At 55.0% G+C, this 22,232-nt stretch overlaps 2 protein-coding genes across 6 annotated transcripts in view; one reads left to right on the top strand and one right to left on the bottom strand.

The window, feature by feature from the left end:
- The first annotated feature begins 208 nt into the window (after positions 1-208).
- SELENOO (selenoprotein O) lies at positions 209-9,765 on the top strand. Of its 2 annotated transcripts, none has more exons than XM_036758933.1 (9): positions 209-852; positions 3,553-3,756; positions 4,653-4,833; positions 5,786-5,916; positions 6,017-6,297; positions 6,420-6,570; positions 8,165-8,350; positions 8,734-8,890; positions 8,977-9,765. In XM_036758933.1, the coding sequence occupies exons 1-9, from the start codon at positions 209-211 to the stop codon at positions 9,148-9,150; spliced, it is 2,109 nt and encodes a 702-aa protein (XP_036614828.1). In that variant the 3' UTR covers positions 9,151-9,765. The 2 variants fall into 2 exon arrangements, with proteins under 2 accessions (XP_036614828.1, XP_036614829.1); XM_036758934.1 differs by having other exon boundaries at positions 321-852; positions 8,982-9,120.
- Positions 9,759-22,232, bottom strand: part of TUBGCP6 (tubulin gamma complex associated protein 6) — a 31,093-nt gene continuing 18,619 nt past the window's right edge. For 3 of the 4 annotated variants that reach the window (XM_036758929.1, XM_036758931.1, XM_036758930.1), the window contains exons 15-26: positions 18,488-18,626; positions 17,877-17,987; positions 16,005-17,160; positions 15,443-15,501; positions 14,942-15,086; positions 14,673-14,841; positions 14,311-14,452; positions 13,602-13,796; positions 12,115-12,247; positions 11,786-11,999; positions 10,092-10,291; positions 9,759-9,939 (exon numbers count right to left, since the gene is read on the bottom strand). In XM_036758929.1, coding sequence (XP_036614824.1) covers positions 9,848-9,939; positions 10,092-10,291; positions 11,786-11,999; positions 12,115-12,247; positions 13,602-13,796; positions 14,311-14,452; positions 14,673-14,841; positions 14,942-15,086; positions 15,443-15,501; positions 16,005-17,160; positions 17,877-17,987; positions 18,488-18,626 — 2,755 coding nt within the window. In that variant the 3' untranslated portion in view covers positions 9,759-9,847. The remainder of the gene's footprint in view (positions 9,940-10,091; positions 10,292-11,785; positions 12,000-12,114; positions 12,248-13,601; positions 13,797-14,310; positions 14,453-14,672; positions 14,842-14,941; positions 15,087-15,442; positions 15,502-16,004; positions 17,161-17,876; positions 17,988-18,487; positions 18,627-22,232) is intronic. The other variant, XM_036758932.1, reaches the window with a different exon arrangement.

Below are 22,232 nucleotides of genomic sequence, written 5' to 3'. Positions count from 1 at the left end.
CGGCAAGATGAAGCCCCACCCCCAAGCCCAGTAAGGACGAAGTTCCCGGGGTCCGGATTGGCTGTCGTGCGAAGCCCCGCCCCCATGCTGATGAAGACGAAGTTCCCGGGGTCCGGATTGGCTGGCACGTGAAGCCCCGCCCTTGGGCCGAAGTCGCAGGGATGGGCGGGCCCGGGGGCTGCGCAGTGCGCGCGGGCCGCCGAGGCGAATGGCCGCCGCCGCCTCCCGCTCCGCCGCCCTGCGCCGCCCGCGCCTGCCGCTGCTGCTGCTGCTGCCGCCGCCACCCGGGGCCGCCCGGCCCGGGCCGCGCCCGCGCTCCTCGGGGCCGCCCACCATGGAGCCGCAGCCCGCCGCCCGCGGCTGGCTCACGGGCCTGCGCTTCGACAACCGCGCCCTGCGGGCGCTACCCGTGGAGGAGCCGCCGCCCGGCGGGGACCCGGCCCCGCGGCCCGTGCCGGGCGCCTGCTTCAGCCGCGTCCGGCCCTCTCCGCTGCGCGAGCCGCGCCTCGTGGCGCTGTCGGCCCCGGCGCTGGCGTTGCTCGGCCTGGGCCCCCCGCCGCCGCCGGGAGCCGGGCCCGAGAGCGAAGAGGAGGCGCGGAAGGAAGAGGAGGCCGGCGCCGGGGCCGGGGCGCCCGGCTCCGGGGCCGAGGCCGAGCTGGAGCTCTACTTCAGCGGCAACGCGCTGCTGCCCGGCTCGGAGCCCGCCGCGCACTGCTACTGCGGCCACCAGTTCGGCAGCTTCGCGGGGCAGCTGGGCGACGGCGCCGCCATGTACCTGGGCGAGGTGCTGGGCCCGGGCGGCCAGCGCTGGGAGCTGCAGCTCAAGGGCGCCGGCCTGACGCCCTTCTCCCGGTGAGCCCCGCCCCCGCCCCCCCACCCGCCTGCGGGCCTGAGACCCCAGCCAACCTACCTACGGAGGGCTGCTCTGGCCCCACCCCGACCTGCCTCCCCCTCCTTCCCCCCCCCCCTCCCAGGATGCCCTTTCTCCTGAAAGTTCCGAGGCTTCAATCTTCCGTCCCCAACCAGGCCCAACTCCTCCCCAGTTTCCCTAGCCCTCCCTTGTTTCTTGCTCTGCCCCTATTTCTCTCCTCCTCCCCAACAGCCCCTTCCTGTGCTCCAGGGCGTGACCTGTCCTCTCTGGCCCCCACCGGAACTGGGTGTCGGGTTGGGGAGGCCAGCACTTTGCTGTGACTGATCTCTAAGCCCATTCCTTTAAACAAGCCTTGGGTGGAGGCCTGCTCCCCCCCCCCCCCCCCCCCCCCCCGCCCCGTGTCCGGTTTTGTCATAGGAGTTGTTATGGGATGCCTGTCATAGGGTAGTTAGAGGAGATCTAGTCTAGCTCCTAATTTTACAGGGGAGGAAACTGAGGTGCAGAGAGGGGCGGTGAGCTCAGGGCGGGTCAGATATTGATACATCTTGTTCCCTTCCCCCACAGAGTGATCATGTGTCACCCAGAGGGCTGGCTGGGTCCCATCTTTGGCAGGCACTGTTCCGTTAGCATGAGGGGGAGGGTGTTTTTGTGTCCCCTATGACAGTTTGCTTTGCTGCAGGTCCTGGTGCCTTGGGGTTCCGCTTTCTCCCATCTCTAGTCTTGGGGCGTCCCTCTGTGTCCCCTCTTGTCAAAACCACATTCAGCCACTTAGGCTCTGGGCACATGCTCTGTCTCTAGCTTCCTGCTGACAGTGCATTTGTGAAGCCTTGAGTTGCTACTGTCAGTCACCTGGAGCACCAGGCCTGGGGTCTAGAGATTTGGGTTGCAGGCCTGGGTCCGCAGCTTTGCAGGGAGCTAGATGACCTCAGAGCCTGCTTCCTTTTCAGTAAAATCTGCCCGCTGGGAGGGAAGTGTAAGCCGTGATGGTCTCTGGAAACCTGAGCTGCTGTTCCGTCAGATTGTGGCTTTCCATCTTTTCTGATGAAGGATCAACGTGGTTTTCTGTAGAAGCACATGAGTAGTTAAGCAAACAGATGTCACAGAAGGGATCCTTGGCTTTTCTGCCAGTGTGCGCTTTTGACATTTTATCAGTGAATCTTCTGAGTCCTTCAAAAACCCTGATTGGAGGCCTCTTTGCATGGGATGGAGGCGACCTTGGGTTTTAAATGCTATGCCAACTGTTTGCAAAGCTCTGCTGGTCCCAGTGATATCCCAATAGAATGCCGGCACCTTGACCGTAGGAAATGTGTGTCTGTTGCCTGAGGCCTAGCTAACTAACCTTGGCGGCTTGACTTGGGTCAACTACCGATGGTTCCCTAGCCTGCAAGGGAGACAAGCCCCCACCCCAACCCCAGCCAAGCAGGGGGTGCTCAGGGTGCTGCTGTTTGCTCCCTGGTCAGGTGCCCGGGTATAGAATGGATGCTGGTGCCCCCCCCCCCCCCCCCCCCCCCCCCCCGCCAGAGCCTGCAGGCCCAGGTCCAGGCTTTCGGCGGCCAGATTCCTGCTTAAGACTCTGAAATCTCACCTGGGATAAGAAGTAAGTCCCTTTGCCTCAGGTTCAGATAAAAAGGCCAAGGGGAGTTTATTTTTACCATTGTCGGCCAAGGATCAAGGCAGGATCGGGTTACACCTTGGCCAGGCCCCTTTTACTCTAACCCAGGAAGCTTCTCTGGGTAAATGTCAGGGAGAATTTCCACATCCATTGTTGGTCTGTGGCCTCAGCATGACTGGGCAGTTCTGAGTCGCCCTAAACCCTTGATAAGAAAGAGCTGAGGTGGAGAATAAAGAGGTGATGGGCCCTGGCTGGCTGTCAGCCAGCTACAAATCATCACAGAGTGGTTTCCCAGATATCCGAGGCTTAACCTCTACAGTTTGGCCATTCTGGCTGGAAATCTTGCTCATGTGTGTCTGCATCCCCTCTCCCCACTAAGCACCTTCCTTCGCTACTTAACGCTGGACGTTTTGAAAGAGCTCATTTGGCAAAGGGATGAGATGTATTCCGCTTGGTCTGGATGCGAGAACCGGGACCATTGGCTTCCTGTCAGCTGGAGTTGTCCCAGAGTGCAATGGGCTTTGTAGTGAGTTTGTCACTGATAGAGGTATTCCAGTGGAGACCAGAAGATGACACATTAGGGGCATCCTGGCAGGATTCCTGCTTTTGGAAGAAAGGGCTTAGATGATTCCCAGGGTTCATCTTCTTGGACGGTGTGGTCCTTGTGGGGAGGAGAGCTGCTGGCTGCCCAAGTGCCCCAGGCTCCTGTTTGTCTTAGGATTCAGAGTTGGCAGGGACTTTAGAAATTGTGTTAGGTCAGAGAAGGAAACCGAGGCCCAGAAATGTGGGCAGTGATACGTCCGAGAGAACCGTGTTTGGCTTCTGGCCCCTGTTGTCAGCAAGGCCTCTCCTGTGCTTTGGCCCTGGCTGCCTGGGCAGGGCTCGCCAGCGCCTGGTTTTCTGGGGAGGAGGTCCGTCCACCACAGGCTTCATGCGGCCTGCCGTGGCCTTTGGGGTCAGAGGCCTGTGCTCTGTCGAGTGCCCGCCGCTGAGATGGATCCTTCTTGCTGTGGGAAGGAGGCCGGAGGGCGCAGCTGGGACAAGTGCTCAGATGTCCCTTTGGTTCCAGGCAGGCCGATGGCCGCAAAGTTCTGCGCTCCAGCATAAGGGAATTCCTGTGCAGTGAAGCCATGTTCCACCTGGGCATCCCCACGACCCGGGCAGGCTCATGCGTGACCTCAGAGTCCAAGGTGATCCGGGACATTTACTATGACGGCAATCCCAAATATGAAAACTGCGCGGTGGTGCTGCGTATAGCCTCGACTTTCCTAAGGTAATGGAGGGGCCTGGCCTGGGGGAAGGGGGTGACATGGGTGACTGTGTGTGATTGGTTGGCCTGGGGTCTGGCTGAAATTGTACTTCAGTCTGATTTCAGTCAGAAAGTCTTAGCTCCCACAAGGATTCGTGCAGGGGATGCTGGACCGCACCCACGCAAGACAAGGGGCCCTTGGGTGTCTCTGTATGGTGAGGGGGGTTGGGGAGGATTGCTATACCCCCCTTCCCCAGCATGGCATGGCTGGGTTGTGTGCCAGGGGCCATCTTGCCAGCCACAGCTAAAGGCTCTTGGCTTTGTCCTGGGACCCAGGACCCTCTACTTTAGTGAACTGAATGCAAACAATAAACAGAAATGGGAGGAGGGGGCAGGGAGGGCAAAAGAGCCTGGCTGGTAAAGGTTTGTTGTTTCTGGCCTCTCCTCGTGGGCAATCAGCATTAGCCTGACATCGGACCTCCCCTTATCTCGGGCTGCTGAGCCAGTGCCCGGCCGGCACGAGCCTGGAAGCCTCTGATGCCAAGGAGTGGTGTTACTAATTAAAGAGCTGATCAAGGCCCGACCTGCTTAGCGTGGCTGCCCTGCTTTCTTGGCATGGAATCTGGACGAGGCCGAAGGGCACTGGCAGGTGGAACATTAGGTGGGGGGGGGAGGGGGGGCTGTTGGCTCTTCGATCTGGCCAGGTTGCCTCAGGATAAAGACTGGCTTCTCAAATCTGTGCTTCTTCCACTTTCTTGGTCATGGGTCCCTAGGACAGCGTGGGGAGCCCAGAGGACTTTGTGAGAATCATCTCGTTCACTGGCTAAGGCATGAAGGTGGCAGATCCTGCTCACAGAGCCAGGGCCTAGATCTTTATGTGGCCATGCTGTGCCATCCTAAAAGTCTCTTCTTCTCCCCAGGTTCGGCTCTTTTGAGATTTTTAAACCCCCAGATGAGCACACAGGGAGGAAAGGCCCCAGCGTGGGCCGGAATGACATACGGATACAGATGCTGGACTACGTCATCAGCAGTTTTTACCCAGAAATCCAGGCTGCCTTTGCAGAAAACAGCGTGCAGAGGAACGCAGCCTTTTTCCGGGAGGTAGGGAGGCTGGGGGTGGGAGGGCTCCAGGGTCCTGGAAGAGCAGATACAGTCCTTCCCTCCTTCTTCCTGGAGGACTGTTAGAAGGCTGGCAGGGGCTTGGGCCTGAGGGTCTGGACCAGCTTCCTGTGAGAGAAGGCAGGCTTCTCAGCAGCCTTAAGATGTGGGCCTTGGCTCCTTCTTGCCTTGAGCCAGCCTGACTGAGTGGCTGTCCCAGAGTTCTCTCTGAGCCTGGCTAGGCCTCTATCCTCCAGGGCTGGAGCAGAAGCATCTGCCTCCCCTGGGGCCCCAGAGGACAGAGGGCTTCTATGAAAACCCCATTAGAACAAACCAAGGAGACAGAAAAGACAAGGAGCTGTTTGTTTTCCATAGCCTGAGGCCCCTGAATTCCTTTATTAAGTGCCTGCTGTCTACCTGGCACAGCTCTTACATCACTAAGTACAACAGACACAAAGGAGGCCCCTGCCATGGGGATGGGATCAGGAAAGGGCTCAGGTGCCCCAAGGGGAGCCCCGAAGGGAGCCTGGGACTCAGGGAGGCAGGGCTGCTCAGGGGATTCTTTTCTCAAAATTTCACTTTTTGGAGACCTTTCTACAGTTGCTGATTCTTGGGCAAAATTTTCCCTATTCTTGGAAGTTTGTGACTATTTCCTTTTGAGGGACTCCTGATCCCCACTCCACCCCCCTCTGGGCAAAGGAAGGACTAGGTGGGGAGCAGAGGCCACTGACCTGCTTTCTAGGAATATGCCTCCCTGGGAAATTACCTTGAGGTGATTTTAGGCCCACATTCCCTTGGAACTTGTGTGGGCAGGGTGATGAGTTCAAGGGAGGAGAAGGAGAGAAAACAGGGTAGCCTGGAGGTCTGAGCAGAGTGCCTGCTGGCCCCAAGAGGGACATGGGAAAGAGCAAGTTCTGAGGCCAGGCTGTGACCGCGCCCTGCTCCCTTTGGCCAGGTCACTCGGCGCACAGCCAGGCTGGTGGCCGACTGGCAATGCGTGGGCTTCTGCCATGGCGTGCTGAACACGGACAACATGAGCATCGTGGGGCTCACCATCGACTATGGGCCCTTTGGGTTTATGGACAGGTGAGGTGCACCCCCGCCCCCCCGCCAGGGCCCAGGAAAGTCCCGCGCTGGCTGTTTGGGGGCCGCCCTAACAGGTGACTTGGTGTGACTCCCTGGCCAGGTACGACCCCGACCACATCTGCAACAGCTCAGACACGTCGGGCCGCTACGCGTACAACAAGCAGCCCGAAGTGTGTAAGTGGAACCTCCAGAAGCTGGCTGAGGCCCTGGTGCCTGAGCTGCCCCTGGAAGTCAGCGAGCGCATTCTCGAGGAGGAGTATGACACCGAGTTCGAGAAGCATTACTTGCACAAGATGAGGCGGAAGCTGGGCCTGATCCAGCTGGAGCTCGAGGAGGACCGGGAGCTGGTATCTGCCCTTCTGGAGACCATGCACCTCACGGGTCAGTGGGTGGCGGGGGACATCTGCAGGACCGAAACAACCCTGACCCTGCGAACAGGCCAGAGGCAGGGCTGCGGCCTCCAGAAGGCTCCCGGCGCCCACGGGCCTCGTTTTGGTTTCTAGGGGCAGATTTCACAAACACCTTCTACTTACTGAGCTCATTCTCGGTGGCCCCAGAGCCCACCCAGGGGGCCTACTTCCTTGACCAGCTGGCCCAGCAGTGTGCCTCCTTGGAAGAATTGAAGCTGGCCTTCAGGCCGCAGATGGATCCCAGGTAGCTGCCCTGGAGTCAAATCCAACCTCAGATCCTTCCTGGCTGGGTGACCCTAGACAAGTCACTTCACCACTGCCTGCCTCAATTTCCTTGTCTGTAAAATGGTGATGACAGCACGTCCCTCTGGCGGGAGTCCAGAGCTCTCCCAAGTTATTGCATGTCCCTTTCTGATGAACGGTTTACAAAGTACTTGGCATAGATGACCTCATTTGAGCCTCAAGCCCAAGTGCTAAGGGAATTCTTATCACCATTTCACATATGAGAAAGCTGAGGCAGGAGGGAGGTGGAGCTGAACTCAGGTCTTTGTGACTCCAAGGCCAGTGGACCCAGAGCTCTGAGTTCAAAGACCACTTTCTCAGGAGTGTGTTTTGTGGTGGGTGAGAGGTCACAGGGAGTTAGTGGGATGCTGCCTCCCCCCACTGAGAGCCTGGGCCTCCATAGGCAAGGCCAGTCAAGCCTCCCCCAAGAGGTGCCAGGGAAGGGACACCGGCTTGTTTCTTGTAGTCCCTGTTGGGTGGTTGGCGAAAGGAAGCTGAGCCTCCCTGGGACCGCTGGGATGGGGAAGCAGAACCTTCTGGGGCCCACGTGCCTCCTTTTCCACTGTCTGGCCCTGGAGGGGGCCTGATGCCCTTCATCATCTTGGGGGTAGGGAGGAAGAAGGGACCCACCAGAGAGATGAGTGTGGAGGAGGAGGACAGGGAAGGCCCCAGGAGTAGCCCCTTTGGCTGGGCAGTCTGGGAGACTTCCTGGAGAAGAGATCAACTGAGCAGGGTCTGAGACGAAGGGGAAAACCTTGGAAGACTTTGGGTAGACTAGGGAGAGACCGATGCCTCAGAAAGACAGAGAGGAGAGCCAGTGCCTGCTGTGGGGAGGCTTTCAGGACTTGGTACCTGAGCCATGGATGGGCAGAGGGAGGATCATGGGTAACCCCACCCAGAGTGGAGCCCAGGGAAAAGGGGCTGCCCACAGGGGCCACTCCACAGTCAGGACAAAGTAGGACTAGACGTGAACTTTCAGTGATCAGTTACGTAAAGGTGAGCCTGGAACGAATGAGCTTGTAAGAAGCAGGGGGCCTGGCAACTTTGGACAGAGCAGGTTCAGTTAGATGAAAGAAAGGAGAGACGCTCATTACCGACAGCCTCTTGTGGAGTCTGGTCACAGAGCCAGGAGAGAGATTAGGAACACTGAGGGGACAGGGAGAGATGGAAGATGAGTGAATGCAGAGAAACGCAATGAAAAGGATCCATTGGTGCAGGCAGAGGAAGGTGTTGGGGCAAGATAAGATGAGGCGGGGTGGGGGGTGGGGGGCGGGGGGAGAGAAGGGAAGGCTCGCAGCAAAGGGAGGGCCTCCACTTCTTCTGTAAACTATGAGGCTCAGGGTTCTCAGCTTGGGTTTCGGGGGTGGGGGGGACACGGACCCAAGCGGCCTGTGCTCCATGATTTTCTCTAGCTTCGGTCAGCAGCAGGGAGGGGTTGGAGGGAACAGTGGAGGTGGGATAGCCAGATACAGGAATCTTCAAGCTCACCGATATGTGGGTTTGGCAGGGCTCTAGCAGGGGCAGGCCTCGGCAGTGCCCCCTCTCTTCACTCCCAGGCAGCTCTCCATGATGCTCATGCTGGCCCAGTCCAACCCTCAGCTCTTTGCTTTAATTGGAACTAAAGCAAGCATCAACAAGGAGCTGGAGCGCATTGAGCAGTCCTCCAAACTGCAGCATCTGTCTGCCGCTGAGCTCATCAGTCGCAACCGCGAGCGCTGGGAGGCGTGGCTCCAGAGATACAGGTAAGGGTTCTGACATCAAGGCCGGCCTCTCTGCCTCCTGGGCTCCAGGGAAAACAAACTCAGCCTCCCTGTCAAGTTTATTCCATGTTACTCTCTTCCAGCCAAATTTGCCTTAATGACCATTTCTTCACGTGCTGTAGTCCTCCTCAGCCTCCATGCCTTTACCCAGGTTGTGCCCTGATAGCTCTTCCTCCAATAGACAGAAGCTCCATGAGGGTAAAGATCATTTTGGTCTTTGTAGTCTGTGCACCTGGTACAGTGCCTGGTAGACAAGTAGGTGTTTAATCGTTGCCTGGTGAAAGAATGGAGCAGGGCTGAGCCTGACAGGCAAGGGAGGCTCAGAAGCTGCGGCTGGCACCCAGCATCCCTCTGCGTGATTCCAGAGCCCGACTGGAAAGAGACATGCCACACGCCAGCAGCATGAACACCTGGAACACGGAGCGTATCAGAGTCATGCGGTCCAACAACCCCAAGTACATCCTGAGGAACTACATTGCCCAGAATGCGATAGAGGCCGCAGAGCAGGGAGACTTCTCGGAGGTACGGGCGCCAGCCGCTGGGCTTGGAGGTGGCAGGAGGCCTTCCTTCCCTGCTGACGTGCTTATGTCTTGCATGTTCCTGTCTAGGTCAGGAGGGTGCTGAAGCTGCTGGAGAAACCGTACTGTGAGGAACAGGAGGAGGCCATGGATGGGCTGGCAGAGGCAGCAGAGAGTGGGGCGGTGGCCTCAGGCAGCAGCCTGTCCTACAGCAGAAAGCCTCCCCTCTGGGCTGCAGAGCTCTGTGTGACGTGATCTTCGTAGCTGCCTTGTGGGCATCTCCTGCCCTCATGAACAATCTCACAAGGCACCTCTGGGTAGCACTGAGTCACAAAACAGGCCATTTGGTGGCTCTGGTTGGTCCTTCCACCTCTTCAGCTGTTGGGGGAGGGGCACACCTCAGCCCCCAAATGGCTGTTTTTCCATGAAGGCAAAGACATCCAGTCAGTCTTGACCTGTCTCTGTCTGATGCTGACTCAGTAGCCCAACACCAAGCCCCCAGACTCACTGCGTTTCCCGCTCCTGGCTCATCAGAGCCCCTCTTCCTTTGCCTTTTCCTGAAGCTGTTCACGTAGTGACAGAACCATTCTGATCTGCCCCTTCTAAGGGGACGGTAAGACTAGAGACGGACCCAGCCGGTAGCAGAGGCACTGAAGAGGGGGAGGGGGTCCCAGGCAGAGCAGAGACCCTCCCCTGCCCCTGAAGATCGAGTGCAGCCCAGCTGATTGCTTCATCTTCAGTGCCTTAGAAAGAGAAACTCATCCCATGAGGTCGGGAAGCATTGCTGAGCTACACATGGTGGTGGGGGGGGTGGAGGTCTTCCTGTCTGTACAAACAGCCCCCCAGCCACCCTCCAATAAACAGCTTTATGCTCCTGCTCCCCAGGACCCTTTATTACACAGCGGCTATTTACAGAGAGGGCAAGTGCATTCTATCATGTGGCATCCTTACAGGCTGCAGCTCATGTGTCTCTGTAATAGTTGTTGAAGTTAATCCGCAGGAGGAAGTCTTCCAGATGGGGCTGGTAGCCTCGGTTCACCAGCTTGGTGACCACTGTAGGGAGAAGACAAGGCAGGGTTTGGGCCCCCAGTCCAGGACGGGCAAGGCCATAAGTGCCACGCCATGAAAAACCCAAAGCCTGTGGCCAATCGCTTTCTTGATCCCCAAACTTCTCCCTGAAGCCACTTCACTCCCTCAATCCTTACCTTTGAAAAGAAAGTGAGAGTAGTACTTGAAGGTGCTGTAGGACTGCTGCATGAGGGCAAAGTTGGGGTGCACGGCCACCTGCCGGCTGCTGTCACAGGTCCAGGCCTGGGAGATAAGCTGAGTACGGAACTTCAGGATGAGGCTGAAGATGCTGTGGATGACGTTCATCACAGGGGCAGCCTTCTCGGTTAGCAGCCCCCTGGGGTGGGGAGCGGGTGGAGGACGGGTCAGGCCTCCCTCCAGCCATGCCCCTCTGACCCTGCTGAGGCCAGTCCAGCTGGGGTCATGGGCCCTTGCTGTCTCAAGCACACTTTGACGCTCTGCTGAGGACAGGACCCCACCCCACCCCCATCCTGAGTGAGGGTAGCCTTCCCAGGGCCCACCCAGAAAGCCCTCGAGGTGGTGCTCTTCCTGTACTGCTGTGTTCCTCTCTCTCAGCCCCCAGGACCTCACCCCACTAAGCACTCCCATCTCATCTTCATCCTGTCCCTGACCACTAGCTCCTTCACTCACTGTCAACAGACACATCCATGTCTCCCCCATCCTGGAGAAGCTCTCATCCCCACTAGCATCATCCTTTGTGGCACAATAGGTGCCCCCACTTCCTCTCATTGTCTCCATAACCCCTTACAGTCTGGCTTCTGGCCTTATTCCACCAAAGCTGCCCTCCAGAGTGGCCAATGGGCTCTTAGCTGCCAAATCCAATGCCCTTTTCTCCACCATGGTTCTCCATGACCTCTCTGCCTGCAGCATTGTTCTCCTCCCTCTCTGACCACTCCTCTGGATCACTCCTTCCCACTGTAGGTGTCCCCCAGATTCTGTCCTGGGCCACCTTCTCCCTCTAGACTTGACAATCTCATCTCATAGGACAATCCTTATGCTGATCCTCATATCTACCTATCCTGCTTCAGACTCCTGTCTCAGTTGCTTTTCAGACCTTGAACTAGATGTCTGGTAGAACATGTCCAAAACTCATCTTTCCCCCAACCACGCCCCCTTCCCTCTTACTGTGGATGGCACCCCTATCTTCCCACCCCTCAGGCTCCCACCTTTGGAGCTATCCTAGACTCCTCCCTCTCTCTCACACCCCACATCCAAGCAGTTTCACCTTGGCAGCGTCTGCCCAGCACACTCCCTCCTCGACTCTGCCCCTGGTCTAGGCCTCATCCTCTCCATCGTCATCACCGCTGCCATCACTGCTTGGGGTTGGGCCTGCCTCAAGCCTCTCCCTGCTCTATCCATCTTCCTAAAACACAGCTTTGATCATGTCACCCCTTACTCAGTACACTGGCTTCCTATCACCTCCAGGATCAAACACACTGCTGGTTTGGCATTCAAAGCCCTTCCTCAGACAGCCCCCTCCTCAATTTCCAGTGGCTCTCCTCAGCTCTCTCATCACAGCTAGGTTGTGTAATGGAGAGATCACTGGGCCTGGAGGCAGGAAGATCCGAGTTCAAATTCAGCCTGACATATATGGGCCGTGTGCCTGGGCAAGTCACCTTACCTCAGCCTGCCTCAATTTCCCCATCTCATCTCCCAGGGTCACTGTGAGGATCAAATTAAATCTGGAAATGCCCAGCACAATGCCAAGAAACCCGGTGCTCAGTAAGTGCATGCTCCCTTTCACCCTGTGCTCAGGAGAGTGAGGCCCTCATCTCCCAGGTGTGCCCACTCAAGCTGCCCCCAGCCTCACCTGAAGATGGCTTTGTTGAGGTACTCGGCGTGAGTGCGGTGAATCTCCTCGAGGTCGCTCACAGCCGACAGCTTGTTCCCAAACTCTCGCCATGTGACATGCAGGATCTGGTTGGCGATGTAGCCCTGGATCACCTTCACAAAATGCTGCATCTCATGCTTGAAGAGCTGGAGCTGGCGGAACTGGACCGAACCGGCTGCATGGTTCACTAACGCTGGGTGGGACAATGAGCAGATGGACCAGAAGAGGAGACTTTAACGCCTCTAGAACCCACGCTGCCTGGCCCACGCTAGGTCCTTAACCTGACGCTCGCCCCAGGGGTCCCTCACCTGTGCGCTTCAGGTGGAAGCACACATCCTTCAGGGTCCACATCATGTGCTTCAGCTGTAGCAGGAAGGAGAAGATCTTGTTGTATTTGTTCAGGCAGCTTTCCGTGATGACAATGTTGAGGGGCCAGTCAACCTGAGAGAGAGGATGAGACACCCGCAGGGGGCACTGGGCTGGCCAGCATGGAGCTTCCCGGGCCACACAGAGAGGAGTCCCGGCTTAGACCGAGAAACTGAGCCAGGCACAAGAGAGCTCCCCGAAACAGAGGGAGTCACAACCAAGTTCTACCAAATGACTAAAAAAAAAAGTAATTACGGTACCAAAGGTGGTGTTTAACACAAACATGGTCTGGATCCCTAAAGGAGAAATCTCATTTAAAGTAACTGCAGACAAAATAGAATATGTGGGAGCGGGGCAGCTGGGTGGCGCAGTGAGTACAGCCCCGGCCCTGGAGTCAGGAGAACCTGAGTTCAAATCCAGCCTCAGACACTTGATACGTGTACTAGCTGTGTGACCTTGGGCAAGTCACTTAACCCCAACTGCCCTGCCAAAAACCAAAAAAAAAGAATACGTGGGAGGCTACCTGCCACATGAACACAATTACAAAACATTCTTCACCCAAAGACACAAGCCAATAATAAAAATGACAATACTGCCTAAATTAATTAATTCAGTGCCACGCCAATCAAACTACTAAAGAGCTCGTAAACAACGATTCAATCTGGAGGAAGTAGAGGCCGAGAATACTGAGGAACTCAATGAAAACCAAAAGAAACAGGAAGCGCCAGCAACACCACATCTCACCAAGACAACTTGTTCCTGGCTAAGAAGCGGATGAGATGATGAGCACAGCAGCCCAAGGATCCCAGTGTGTGCGAGAGCTCACTCTCTACCACAAGCTGCTGGGAAACCTGCAGAGGGTCTGCTGGAAACCGGGCACAGCCTGGCAGGGAGTCAGGAGAGGCCAGCAATTTTTAAAGCTTCAGGAACCCAGTGCTGGCACAGAGAAGGCCCAGATCCCAGCCGGGGAGTGGGAGGGGGGCACAGCACTTCCTCCCACCCTCCACTCCCCCAATGCCAAATGCTACACCAGGATACTACTCCACTGTACCTGGGCCCCTCTTCTCTGACTCATCCAGCCCTGGCTCACCCCCAAACTCTGGCCCCATTTGTTCACTGGGTATGAGGCTGCTCCCCTCCCTTCCCTATCTGCCCAGACTGGAAGCTCGCTGAGGACAGGGCCTGGTTAAGCACAGTGATGGGCACACAGGGCATCCATAAATATATTGTCAGAATGGACATGGATTCTGCAAACACAGTCAGGAGCTAGGGGATGACTTGTCTTCTTACACGCTAGAATTTTACTGGAGTAGAGAGATACTCAGAAATGTGGAGGGAGGTGAGGGTACAAGTGTAAGACCAAGAACTCCATGACATGAGACAGCCTGAGCACCACCCCTGGGACAGCACGTTCAGCACCGCCGCATACCTTGTAGCGCAGCTCGAGGCAGCTCAGGGCGTCGGGGGCATTGGCGCTGAGCATGTCTGGCATGTACTTGAGGGCGAAGGAGAGGTTGGTGGCCAGCTTCGTGTCCCCATGGAGGCTGTACTGCAGGGCTTTGGTGAGGAAGGAGTTGAGCACCAGGGGGTTCAGGAACTCTCCAGGGCTCTGCCCCGAGCCCAGCTGAGGGAGATGAGCCAAGATGGGGCAGCTGCCAGCACCCACGGTGGCTCACAACAGGCCCCCAGGGGCATGGGAGGATTACTGTCCCCATTAGCTCAGGGAGGTCACGGCCCAATCCTTAAAGATGGGGCCCAGACCAACGGCAGCCCTTAAAGCTTCCCCCGCCCCAGGGTGGTAGAGTCAGAGGCCTGCCTGCTTTGCACCAGCAGCTGCTGAGCACATCCAAGAGTCAAGTCTGGGGGCTGAGGACCCCGTGACAGAGGTTCAGGGATCCGCCTGTGGTCCCACAGCTGGGGAGGCCCAGTATCACTTCTCCCTAGGACTGATGGGCACTTAGGAAGCGCCTGCTCCAGGCTGGGCCCAGGCAGAGGCCCGGTGCTGGTCCCTCCACAGCAGGCTCCCAAGGGCTTGCCCAGGGTCCCCCGACCCCTCGGGCCCCCCAAGGACCCAGCACAGCTGTGAGCACAGCCACCCACGCCTGGGCCCAGAGTCTGGTCTGCAGCCCCTCCAGTACCTTCTCGAAGAGCAGGTCACTGAGAGACTGCGCAAACTCCCCGTCCTCCATGAGCAGAAAATGCCTCAAGGCCTCAAAGTGCTTCTCCAGGCCAAGCTCCACGAAGTAGTAGTCAACAACAGCCTTGTTCACCAGGGACACACTGTGGGGACACAGATGCTGACCATGAGAAGAAAGGGAAGGGCCACTCGGGCCTCACCATCGAGTCACAGAGACCCCTGTCCCACATCCTCAGAAGCATCACCCGGCCTCTGCTCCAGGGACGGAGAGCTCACTACCTTTCAAGTGGAAACCTGCCCCATGCTAACCCCTTCCCACAGCAGCCCCTGCACGGCCAGGCTGAGGCCCAGCCAGACACATACTGAGAAACCAGCGGGGCCGTGATGGAATGCTTCATGAGCACAGGCAGGGTCAGGAGCTCGCTCAGTTGAACCGAGGTCTCATCAGCTGCCAATGGCCCTTGGGGATCCAAGGGGAAGGAGAAGGGTCTGGGAATGATGTGGCGCATGAGATGGGAGACTGGAGGCTCGGCTGCAGGAGAGTGAACCCAAAGACATCAGCTGTGTCTGCAGACCTGGGCTACCCTGCCCAGGCCCACAGCGGTGCCCCAACGCCCAGCCTTGGCACTCACACATCAGGCTGTAGCTGTCTTGGTATCTCTCAAGGCAGTACTGGTCAGACAAGGCTTTCAAGTAGGCCTGTTCTCGGGCGCTGTCTTTGGCTACATCTTTTGCCTCCTCAGGGCTGGGGGCTGCAGTTGGGGCTTCTGCTTCTATCTTTTAGAAAAAAAATCATAGCAGAAAAGCCCTAGTGTGGCTGTGACTGCTGGGCCTCTCCTTGGGAACCACTAGGCCAGCCTGCACCCACCCCAGGGGGTGCCCAGACTCCTGGTGCCAGAGCACAGTTGCCTTCTAGGAGGTACAAAGTACTGCCTGGAACCAGCCCAAGGCCCAGATCATATGGGGTCCTGTGGGATGCGCCCGGCCCAGGGGCAGGTACAAGATCTGCAGGAAAGGGGCCTTGCCAGGGCATGCAGGGAACCTGGGGAGAGGGGGTGGGGCAGCACCAAAGCTAATTCAGAATCACCACCCCCTGCCACCTGCTAGTCAGGCCTGAGTTGCTTCTTCCTTACCTGCAGCTCAGGAGGCTGGTTTGGGGAGAAGTCCTCGCTGTCATCGCTTAAGACTGAACCTGGGAGAGCCAAATGAGGATGATGCACTGAGGACGCCCTTCCCCACCCCGTGCCCAGTTTCAGACTTGATGACCCCCCCCCCACGCCCTGTCCATCCTAAATGGTCCCTGGCTGGCTTGCCTCCTCCCCCTGGGTGTGTACAAGGGGGACTTTGCCATCAGTGCCCCCCAACTGGGCCCAGACGGGGGATGGAGGAACACCTGGCACTAAGAAGACCTTCAGAACTGCTGCTAGGTCTCAGAATGGCCTGAGGTGCTCTGCTGCCTTATCTGTAAAATGGGAAGATGCTCTGCCCCCTCAGCTGTCTGCCTCGCTTCCTCCCCTCCCCCCAGTTGTGCTCTGGGGGGCTGATGAAGCAAGCCAGGCCAGGCCAGTCCTTCACAAGCAAACTAGAAAGGGCTGGGTGGGGCTGAGAACTGCCAGAAGAAGGAGACCACACCTCTGGCACAACACCATGTGAGCTTTCCAAGGCCCACAACCCAAGAGGATGCTGGATACGCACCGATGGCCGGCCTCTCCTCTGGCCCAACGGGCCTCTCCCCTGGACCAGTAGCCAGCCTCTCTCCTGGTTCATCTATCTTCTTTGGGACGAGCTCCTGGCCTGGCTCTTCTTTGCCTTCAGCAGCCAGGGCAGGGGCTCTGCCTGCCGAGGAAAGGGGTGGGGGCAGCTCATGCCCCTGAGGAGGCTGGTCTGGCCCCGGGCAGCCCAGCTCCCTATTGTACAGAAACCACTGCATGGTAGAGGTGGCAGCAGTGGGAGTCGTGTGCCTGGACAGGGGCTTGGGGGCAGGGGGAGGCTCGCTCTGACCCAGCTGAAGGCTGGACTTTGAGGCATGGCCAAAGGTACTGCCCCGTGGCCGGGGGGCTTCAGCATCCATGGTGAGGTCACCCAGCTTCATGTGGGACTGTGAGGCGTGGCCATGTAGGTTCCAGCGGGGCCGAGAAGAGACCACCTCTGAAACGTAGGCTCCAAGGGGGATGCTGCTGTCTGACACATGACCATGGACACTCCCCCGGGGCAGGGGCAGCTCCACATCAGTGCCACACTCGCCCATCTTGATGTGGGAGGCAGAGACGTGGCTGTGGATGTCCCAACGAGCTCGGCTGCTCGAGGTGCTGGGACGTGGCTGTGGGGCCTCAGGCTCAGGGATGGACTCTCCCAGTTGGATGCTGGAGTCTGAGGCATGGCCGTGAAGGCCCCATCGGGGCCTGTGGCGTGTGTCCCTGGGTACTGGGGGTGCTCCAGCCTCGAGCTCTCGGCATGGAGCAGGGGCTGTGGTTGCAGCCAAGGGGCGGAGGATCGTGGTGAAGTCATACAGCTGCTGCTGCTGGCTGCCCTCTTGCTCCACAGCCCCACTGGGGGCTGCGGGGGGCAGGTCCAAGGAGATGGTCTGCAGCGCTGCCTCCAACAAGGCTGGGGAGCCAGAAGCAGCAGGCTGATCCTCAGGCAGAGGCCTGGGCAAGAAATCATTCATGTCCAGGTTGGACCCGGGGAGAGGTGCAGGCCCGTCTGCCTGCTCCAGCTTCTCCATCCTTGGCTCCAGGGAACAGCCATCTGTACCAGCCTTCTCAGGCTCCATCTGCTCTGACATCCACGCACCCTCCAAAGACCCCCCGGAATCTCCCTGCTCACCACTGTTCTCCGAGCACTGCCCTGCCTGCAATGGAAGCACAGGGCTGACCAGTCTCATGGGCCAGATCTGAAGATAAGGAGGACGAAGGTAGTGGGGTAGGGAGTGGAGGGGGGGTCTTGGATGAAACAAAGGCAAGCCCCCATCCCCCACAAAGATGGTCCCCGAGGGCAGAATGGCAACTCATGCTTAGACTTACCCAATGCCAGGCTCTGGGGTCCCCTACTCCTCCTTACCTCAGCAGCCAAATCTCATGAGTGGCTGTGCCCAACCAGCACCCCCCAAGGCTAGCCTCCTTATTCCCATTCAGCCAGCCCGGGGCTCAGATGCCACAGCCCATCGCTGGGCCTGCTCTCAAAGCCCTTGTGGCTCGGGAGGATGGCTTGTCAGTGGGTCTGTCCTTCAAGGCCACAGGGTCACTCCTCCCCCAGTGAAATATGGCAGGACCATGCCAGTGGGCAAACAGATGGAGCCTGAACAGTAAGGATGCTGCTGCTAGACTGGGGGCCAGTCCAGATCTGTGTGGCTAACACCGTGGACAACAGAGACGGAAGCCCTCAGCAGCCTGGGCCTGGGCCAGCAATGTACAAACTCTGCAGGCCTACACACGGAGTAACTGGAGACACTGGGGAGAGGAGGGCTGGAAGCACAGAGCACTAGCTCTGAGCTAAGACCCCAGCGGAGGGAGGCAGGGCAGCTCCCAGATCAATCCCGAGAGGCCAACCACGAGGCTGGCATCTTACCTGGGCCCCAGGTTCTCCTCCTGAGGTGCCTGCTTGTCCAGGGGGATGGACACTGGGAAGAATGTCAAGTTTCTCCCTGTACTTTCCTTCAGAGACATTTTGAAGCATCTCCTGAAATTCGGAAGAGAGGACATAATAGCCAACACTTCCCAGCACTGGTGGGTTCACAGTGTGCTCTCCTCAAATCCTTGTCTCTACTCCATATTCCCAGCAAGGTGCGGATGGCTGTTCACACTCTGGGGACCATAAGCTCCCAGCAGGCAGGGGCTGTCTCATTTCTGTCTCCCCAGTGCCTGGCGTATGGCCCGGCACACTGCAGAGCAACGCTGCTGACTGACTGACCTGCTGATCTGATGGGCCTGAGGCCCTATTTCAGACTCCTCCTATGTGCACACAAGACAGAATGGGCACACCTCCCGGGCAGGTGTGGAGCCACGGATTTCCACACAATCCTCCAAGATAAACAGCACAGGCATCACTATCCTCATTTTGCACATGAAGAGAGGGAGGTCAAGGGAGTTCCCATGACTTGCCCAGGGTCACCCTGCTGGGACTGACCCTCGACTGGCGACTCTACTCAGCTACGTCCATGCGTCCCGAGCCGACGCTACCTGCGTGCGTTTCTGGTCTTCCAAGAGAAAGTTGAGGCGGGCCGTCTCGAGCTTATGCCTCTGTATCTTCCAGAGAGCCCGCTGCTCACGGCGAGCAGCCTCCTCGGACAACTTGCTGTAATGGTCAATCAGGTCCTGCCTGGAGGGACAGAAGCGGCCTGACATGAGGCATCCCCACATGAGAAGGGGCGGCCAAAAGCCTGCTGGTGGTTCTGAGGGCTCGAGGCTCCGTTTGACCTCAAAAACATGGATTAGGACGGGGTCAAGGAGGGGAGAGATGCCCCTCCATTCCCACAGCCTAGCCTGGTTCCTAGCCTGTGAAGGGTGATGTCCTAAAAAGAACCCCAAGCTCTAAAGTAGGGTCACTTTCTTTTTTAAAAGTAATATTATCTTTTTTTCCCTAATTACACATAAAAACAATTTTTAACATTCATTTTTTAAAACTTTGAGTCCCTAATTCTCTCCCTTTATGGTAAGCAGTTTGATGGATTATTCACATGCAATCACGCAAAATATATTTCTGTATTAGTCATGTTGAGAAAGAAAACACAAACCAAAAAACCCCCATGAAAACCAAAGAAAGTAAAAAGAGCCTGCTCTGATCTGCACGCAGACTCCCTCAGCTGCTTCTCTAGAGGCATGCAGTATTGTTCCTCATGAGTCCTTTGGAAGAGTCCTGGATCACATATGACTAGAAGAGCTGAGTCATGCACAGCTGATCCTCGCACACTGTGGCTGTTACTGTGTACAGTGTTCTCCTGGTTCTGCTCACTTCACTCAGCATCAGTTCAGATAAGTCTTTCCAGGTTTTTCTGAAGTCCGCCTGCTCATCCTTTCTTATAGCACAATAATATACCACAGCACTTTTGGCCCTTCCCCAATGGATGGGCATCCCCTCAATTTCCAATTCTTGGCCACCACATAAAGAGCTGCTGTAAATATTCTTGTACATGTGGGTCCTTTTCCCTTTTCTTTGATCTCTTTGGACTACAGACCTAGGAGTGGTATTGCTGGGTCAAAGGGCATACATAGTTTTATAGCCCTTTGGGCATAGTTCCAAATTACTCTCCAGAATGGTTGAATCAGTTCACAATTCCACCAACAATGCATTAGTGTGCCTATTTTCCACATCCCCTCCAACATTTGGCATTTTCCTTTTCTGTAGTGTTAGCCAGTGTGACAGGTGTGAGGTTGTTTTAATGTGCATTTCTCTAATCAATAGTGATTTGGAGCATTTTTCATATGACTATAGATAGCTTTCATTTCTTCGTCTGAAAACTGCCTGCTCATATTCTTTGACCATTTATCAACTGGGGAACAACTTGTTCAAAACAAGCTTTTTTCTGTCTTTCCCTATGTAGAGAACTATTTCTGTTTGTTGATGACTATTAACATTTTTAAAAAGTGATTTTTAAAAAAACCTGTATGAGGCCTGCCAAAGGTCCCCTCCTGTGCTCCCTCTCCCCCATTCCTCTCCCCTGCCAAAGTGCATTTTCTCTTGCCTCAAGCCGATTCATGGTAACTGATTATTAGAAAACAACAGGTTTCTAAAAACTTAATGCAATCTAAGTTGCAGCTGGTGTCTGCCAGTCCAGCCAGACGCAGGAGAAAAGGACTTATTGGTACAAAAATATTTCTAATATCTCTTTTTGTGACTGACAATGACTTAACTATTCTTAGCAATAGAATGATCCAAGACAACCCCAAAGGACTCATGATGAAAAATGCCATCCGCCTCTAGAGAAAGAACTGATGTTGTTTGAATACGGACTAAAACATACTGTTTTTTCACTTTTGTCTTTCTTTTTGTTCAAGTTGTCTTGCATTTAGGGTTAGTATATCACTACATGGAAATGTTTTACATGCTCACACATGTATAACCTGTACCAGATTGCTCACCATCTCAGAGAGAGAGTAGCGAAGGCACAGCATTTGAAACTCAAAACTTTTAAAAAAAGGTTAAAAATGGTTTTTACAGGCAATTAGGGAAAAAATAAAATATTATTTAAAAAAAGAGAATTCCATTTAAACTAAGTGCAGACAATATGAAATATTTGGGAGCCTACCTTCCAAGACACATCCAAGAACAATACAAACACAATTACAAGACCCTTTTCACATAAATCAAGACACATCTAACCAACTGGAGAAATATGCACTGTTTGTGGGTAGGCTGAGCCAATAGGACAATTCTAGAGGAGTTAATTTATTTATCCAGTACCATACCAAACTACCAGAGTTATTTAATGTATAGAAAAAATAACAACGCAATTCATCTGGAAGAACAAAAGGTCAAGAATAATGAAGGGAAACGTGAAGGAAGGAGGCCTAGCAGTACCAGATTTCAAACAACATTACAAAGTTTTAATCATCAAAACAATCTGGTACCAAGAAATAAAATAGGTTAGTGCACAAGAGTAAAGGACGACAGTAGTCTAGGGTTTGATCCAAGCTTTTGGGGTAAGAGCTCGCCATCTGACAAAAATTACTGGGAAAATTGGAAAGCAGTGAGGTACAGACCACCATCTCACACCAGATAGCAAGATAAGGTCAAAACGGATTATTGAGTTGGACATAAAGGGTAAGATCAGAAGTAAATTAGGGAAGGACAGAAAAAAGTACCTATCAGATCCATGGATAAGACCATGGATTATGACAAAACAAGAGATAGAGGAGAAAGCAAAAGAGATAATTGTGATTACATGAAATTTAAAATGTTTTGTATAAACCAAACCAACGCAGTTAAAATTAGAAGGAAAGTAGAAAACTGGGGAAAAGAACCATTTACAGCAAGTTTCTCACTTCTCAACCATATTGAGGGAACGGAACCAAATTCAGAGCCAGTCCCCAATGATAAATGGTCAGAGAATATGAACAGGCAGTTTTCAGAAGAAGAAATCAAAGCTACGAACAGTCAGATGAGAAAAATGCTTTACATCGCTATTGACTGGAGAAATGCACATTAAAACAGCCCTGAAAAACCTGGAAAGATCTACAAGAACTGAAGCCAAGTGAAGTGAGCAGAACCAGGAGAACATTATAGACAGCAACAGCAACATTGTGGGATGACCAACTATGAAAGACTTAGCTACTCACAGCAGAACCATCATCCAAGACAATTCCAAAGGATGTAAGATGAAAAATGCTATCCACATCTAGAGAAAGAGCTGCTAAGAGTCAGAATGCACGAAGCATACTATTTTCACCTTCTTTATTTTTTCTGGTCTTTTCTTTTCTTTCAGTCTCTTTCTTCTTTCACAACGTGACTAATAAGAAAATATGTCTTACATGCTTGCACATATATAACCTATATCAAATTGCTTAGGGAGGGGGAAGGTGAGGGAGGAAGGGAGAAAATTCAGAACTCAAAGTTAAAAAAAAAGAATGTTTAAAATTTGTCTTTACATTTAATTGGGAAAAAAAATACTATTTAAAAAAAAAAAACCTCTAAGGTACCACCTCACACCTATCAGACTGGCTAACAAGACAGAAAAGGAAAATGACAAATGTTGGAGGAGATGCACACTAATGCATTGTTGGTGGAGTTGTGACCTGATCCAACCATTCTGGAGAACAATTTGGAACTATGCTGGAAGAGCTCTGCATACCCTTTGACCCAGAAATACCACTCCTAGGTCTGTAGTCCAAAGAGATCAAAGAAAAGGGAAAAGGACCCACGCGGACAAAAATATTTATAGCAGCTCTTTTTGTGGTGGCCAACAGCAGGAAATTGAGGGGATGCCCA

This window comes from Trichosurus vulpecula, chromosome 5 (assembly GCF_011100635.1).
Source record: "Trichosurus vulpecula isolate mTriVul1 chromosome 5, mTriVul1.pri, whole genome shotgun sequence".
NCBI classification, from domain to species: Eukaryota; Metazoa; Chordata; class Mammalia; order Diprotodontia; family Phalangeridae; genus Trichosurus; species Trichosurus vulpecula.
The sequence above is the reverse complement of the archived record's forward strand: the minus strand, read 5'-3'. Positions and strand labels throughout refer to the sequence as shown.

Coding starts and splice junctions, on each gene's coding strand:
- SELENOO (XM_036758934.1), top strand. CDS start 335: ATGGAGCCGCAGCCCGCCGCCCGCGGCTGGCTCACGGGCCTGCGCTTC. Junction 4,834..5,785: donor ACGCAGCCTTTTTCCGGGAG/GTAGGGAGGCTG, acceptor CCCTTTGGCCAG/GTCACTCGGCGCACAGCCAG. Junction 6,571..8,164: donor AGGCCGCAGATGGATCCCAG/GTAGCTGCCCTG, acceptor CTTCACTCCCAG/GCAGCTCTCCATGATGCTCA.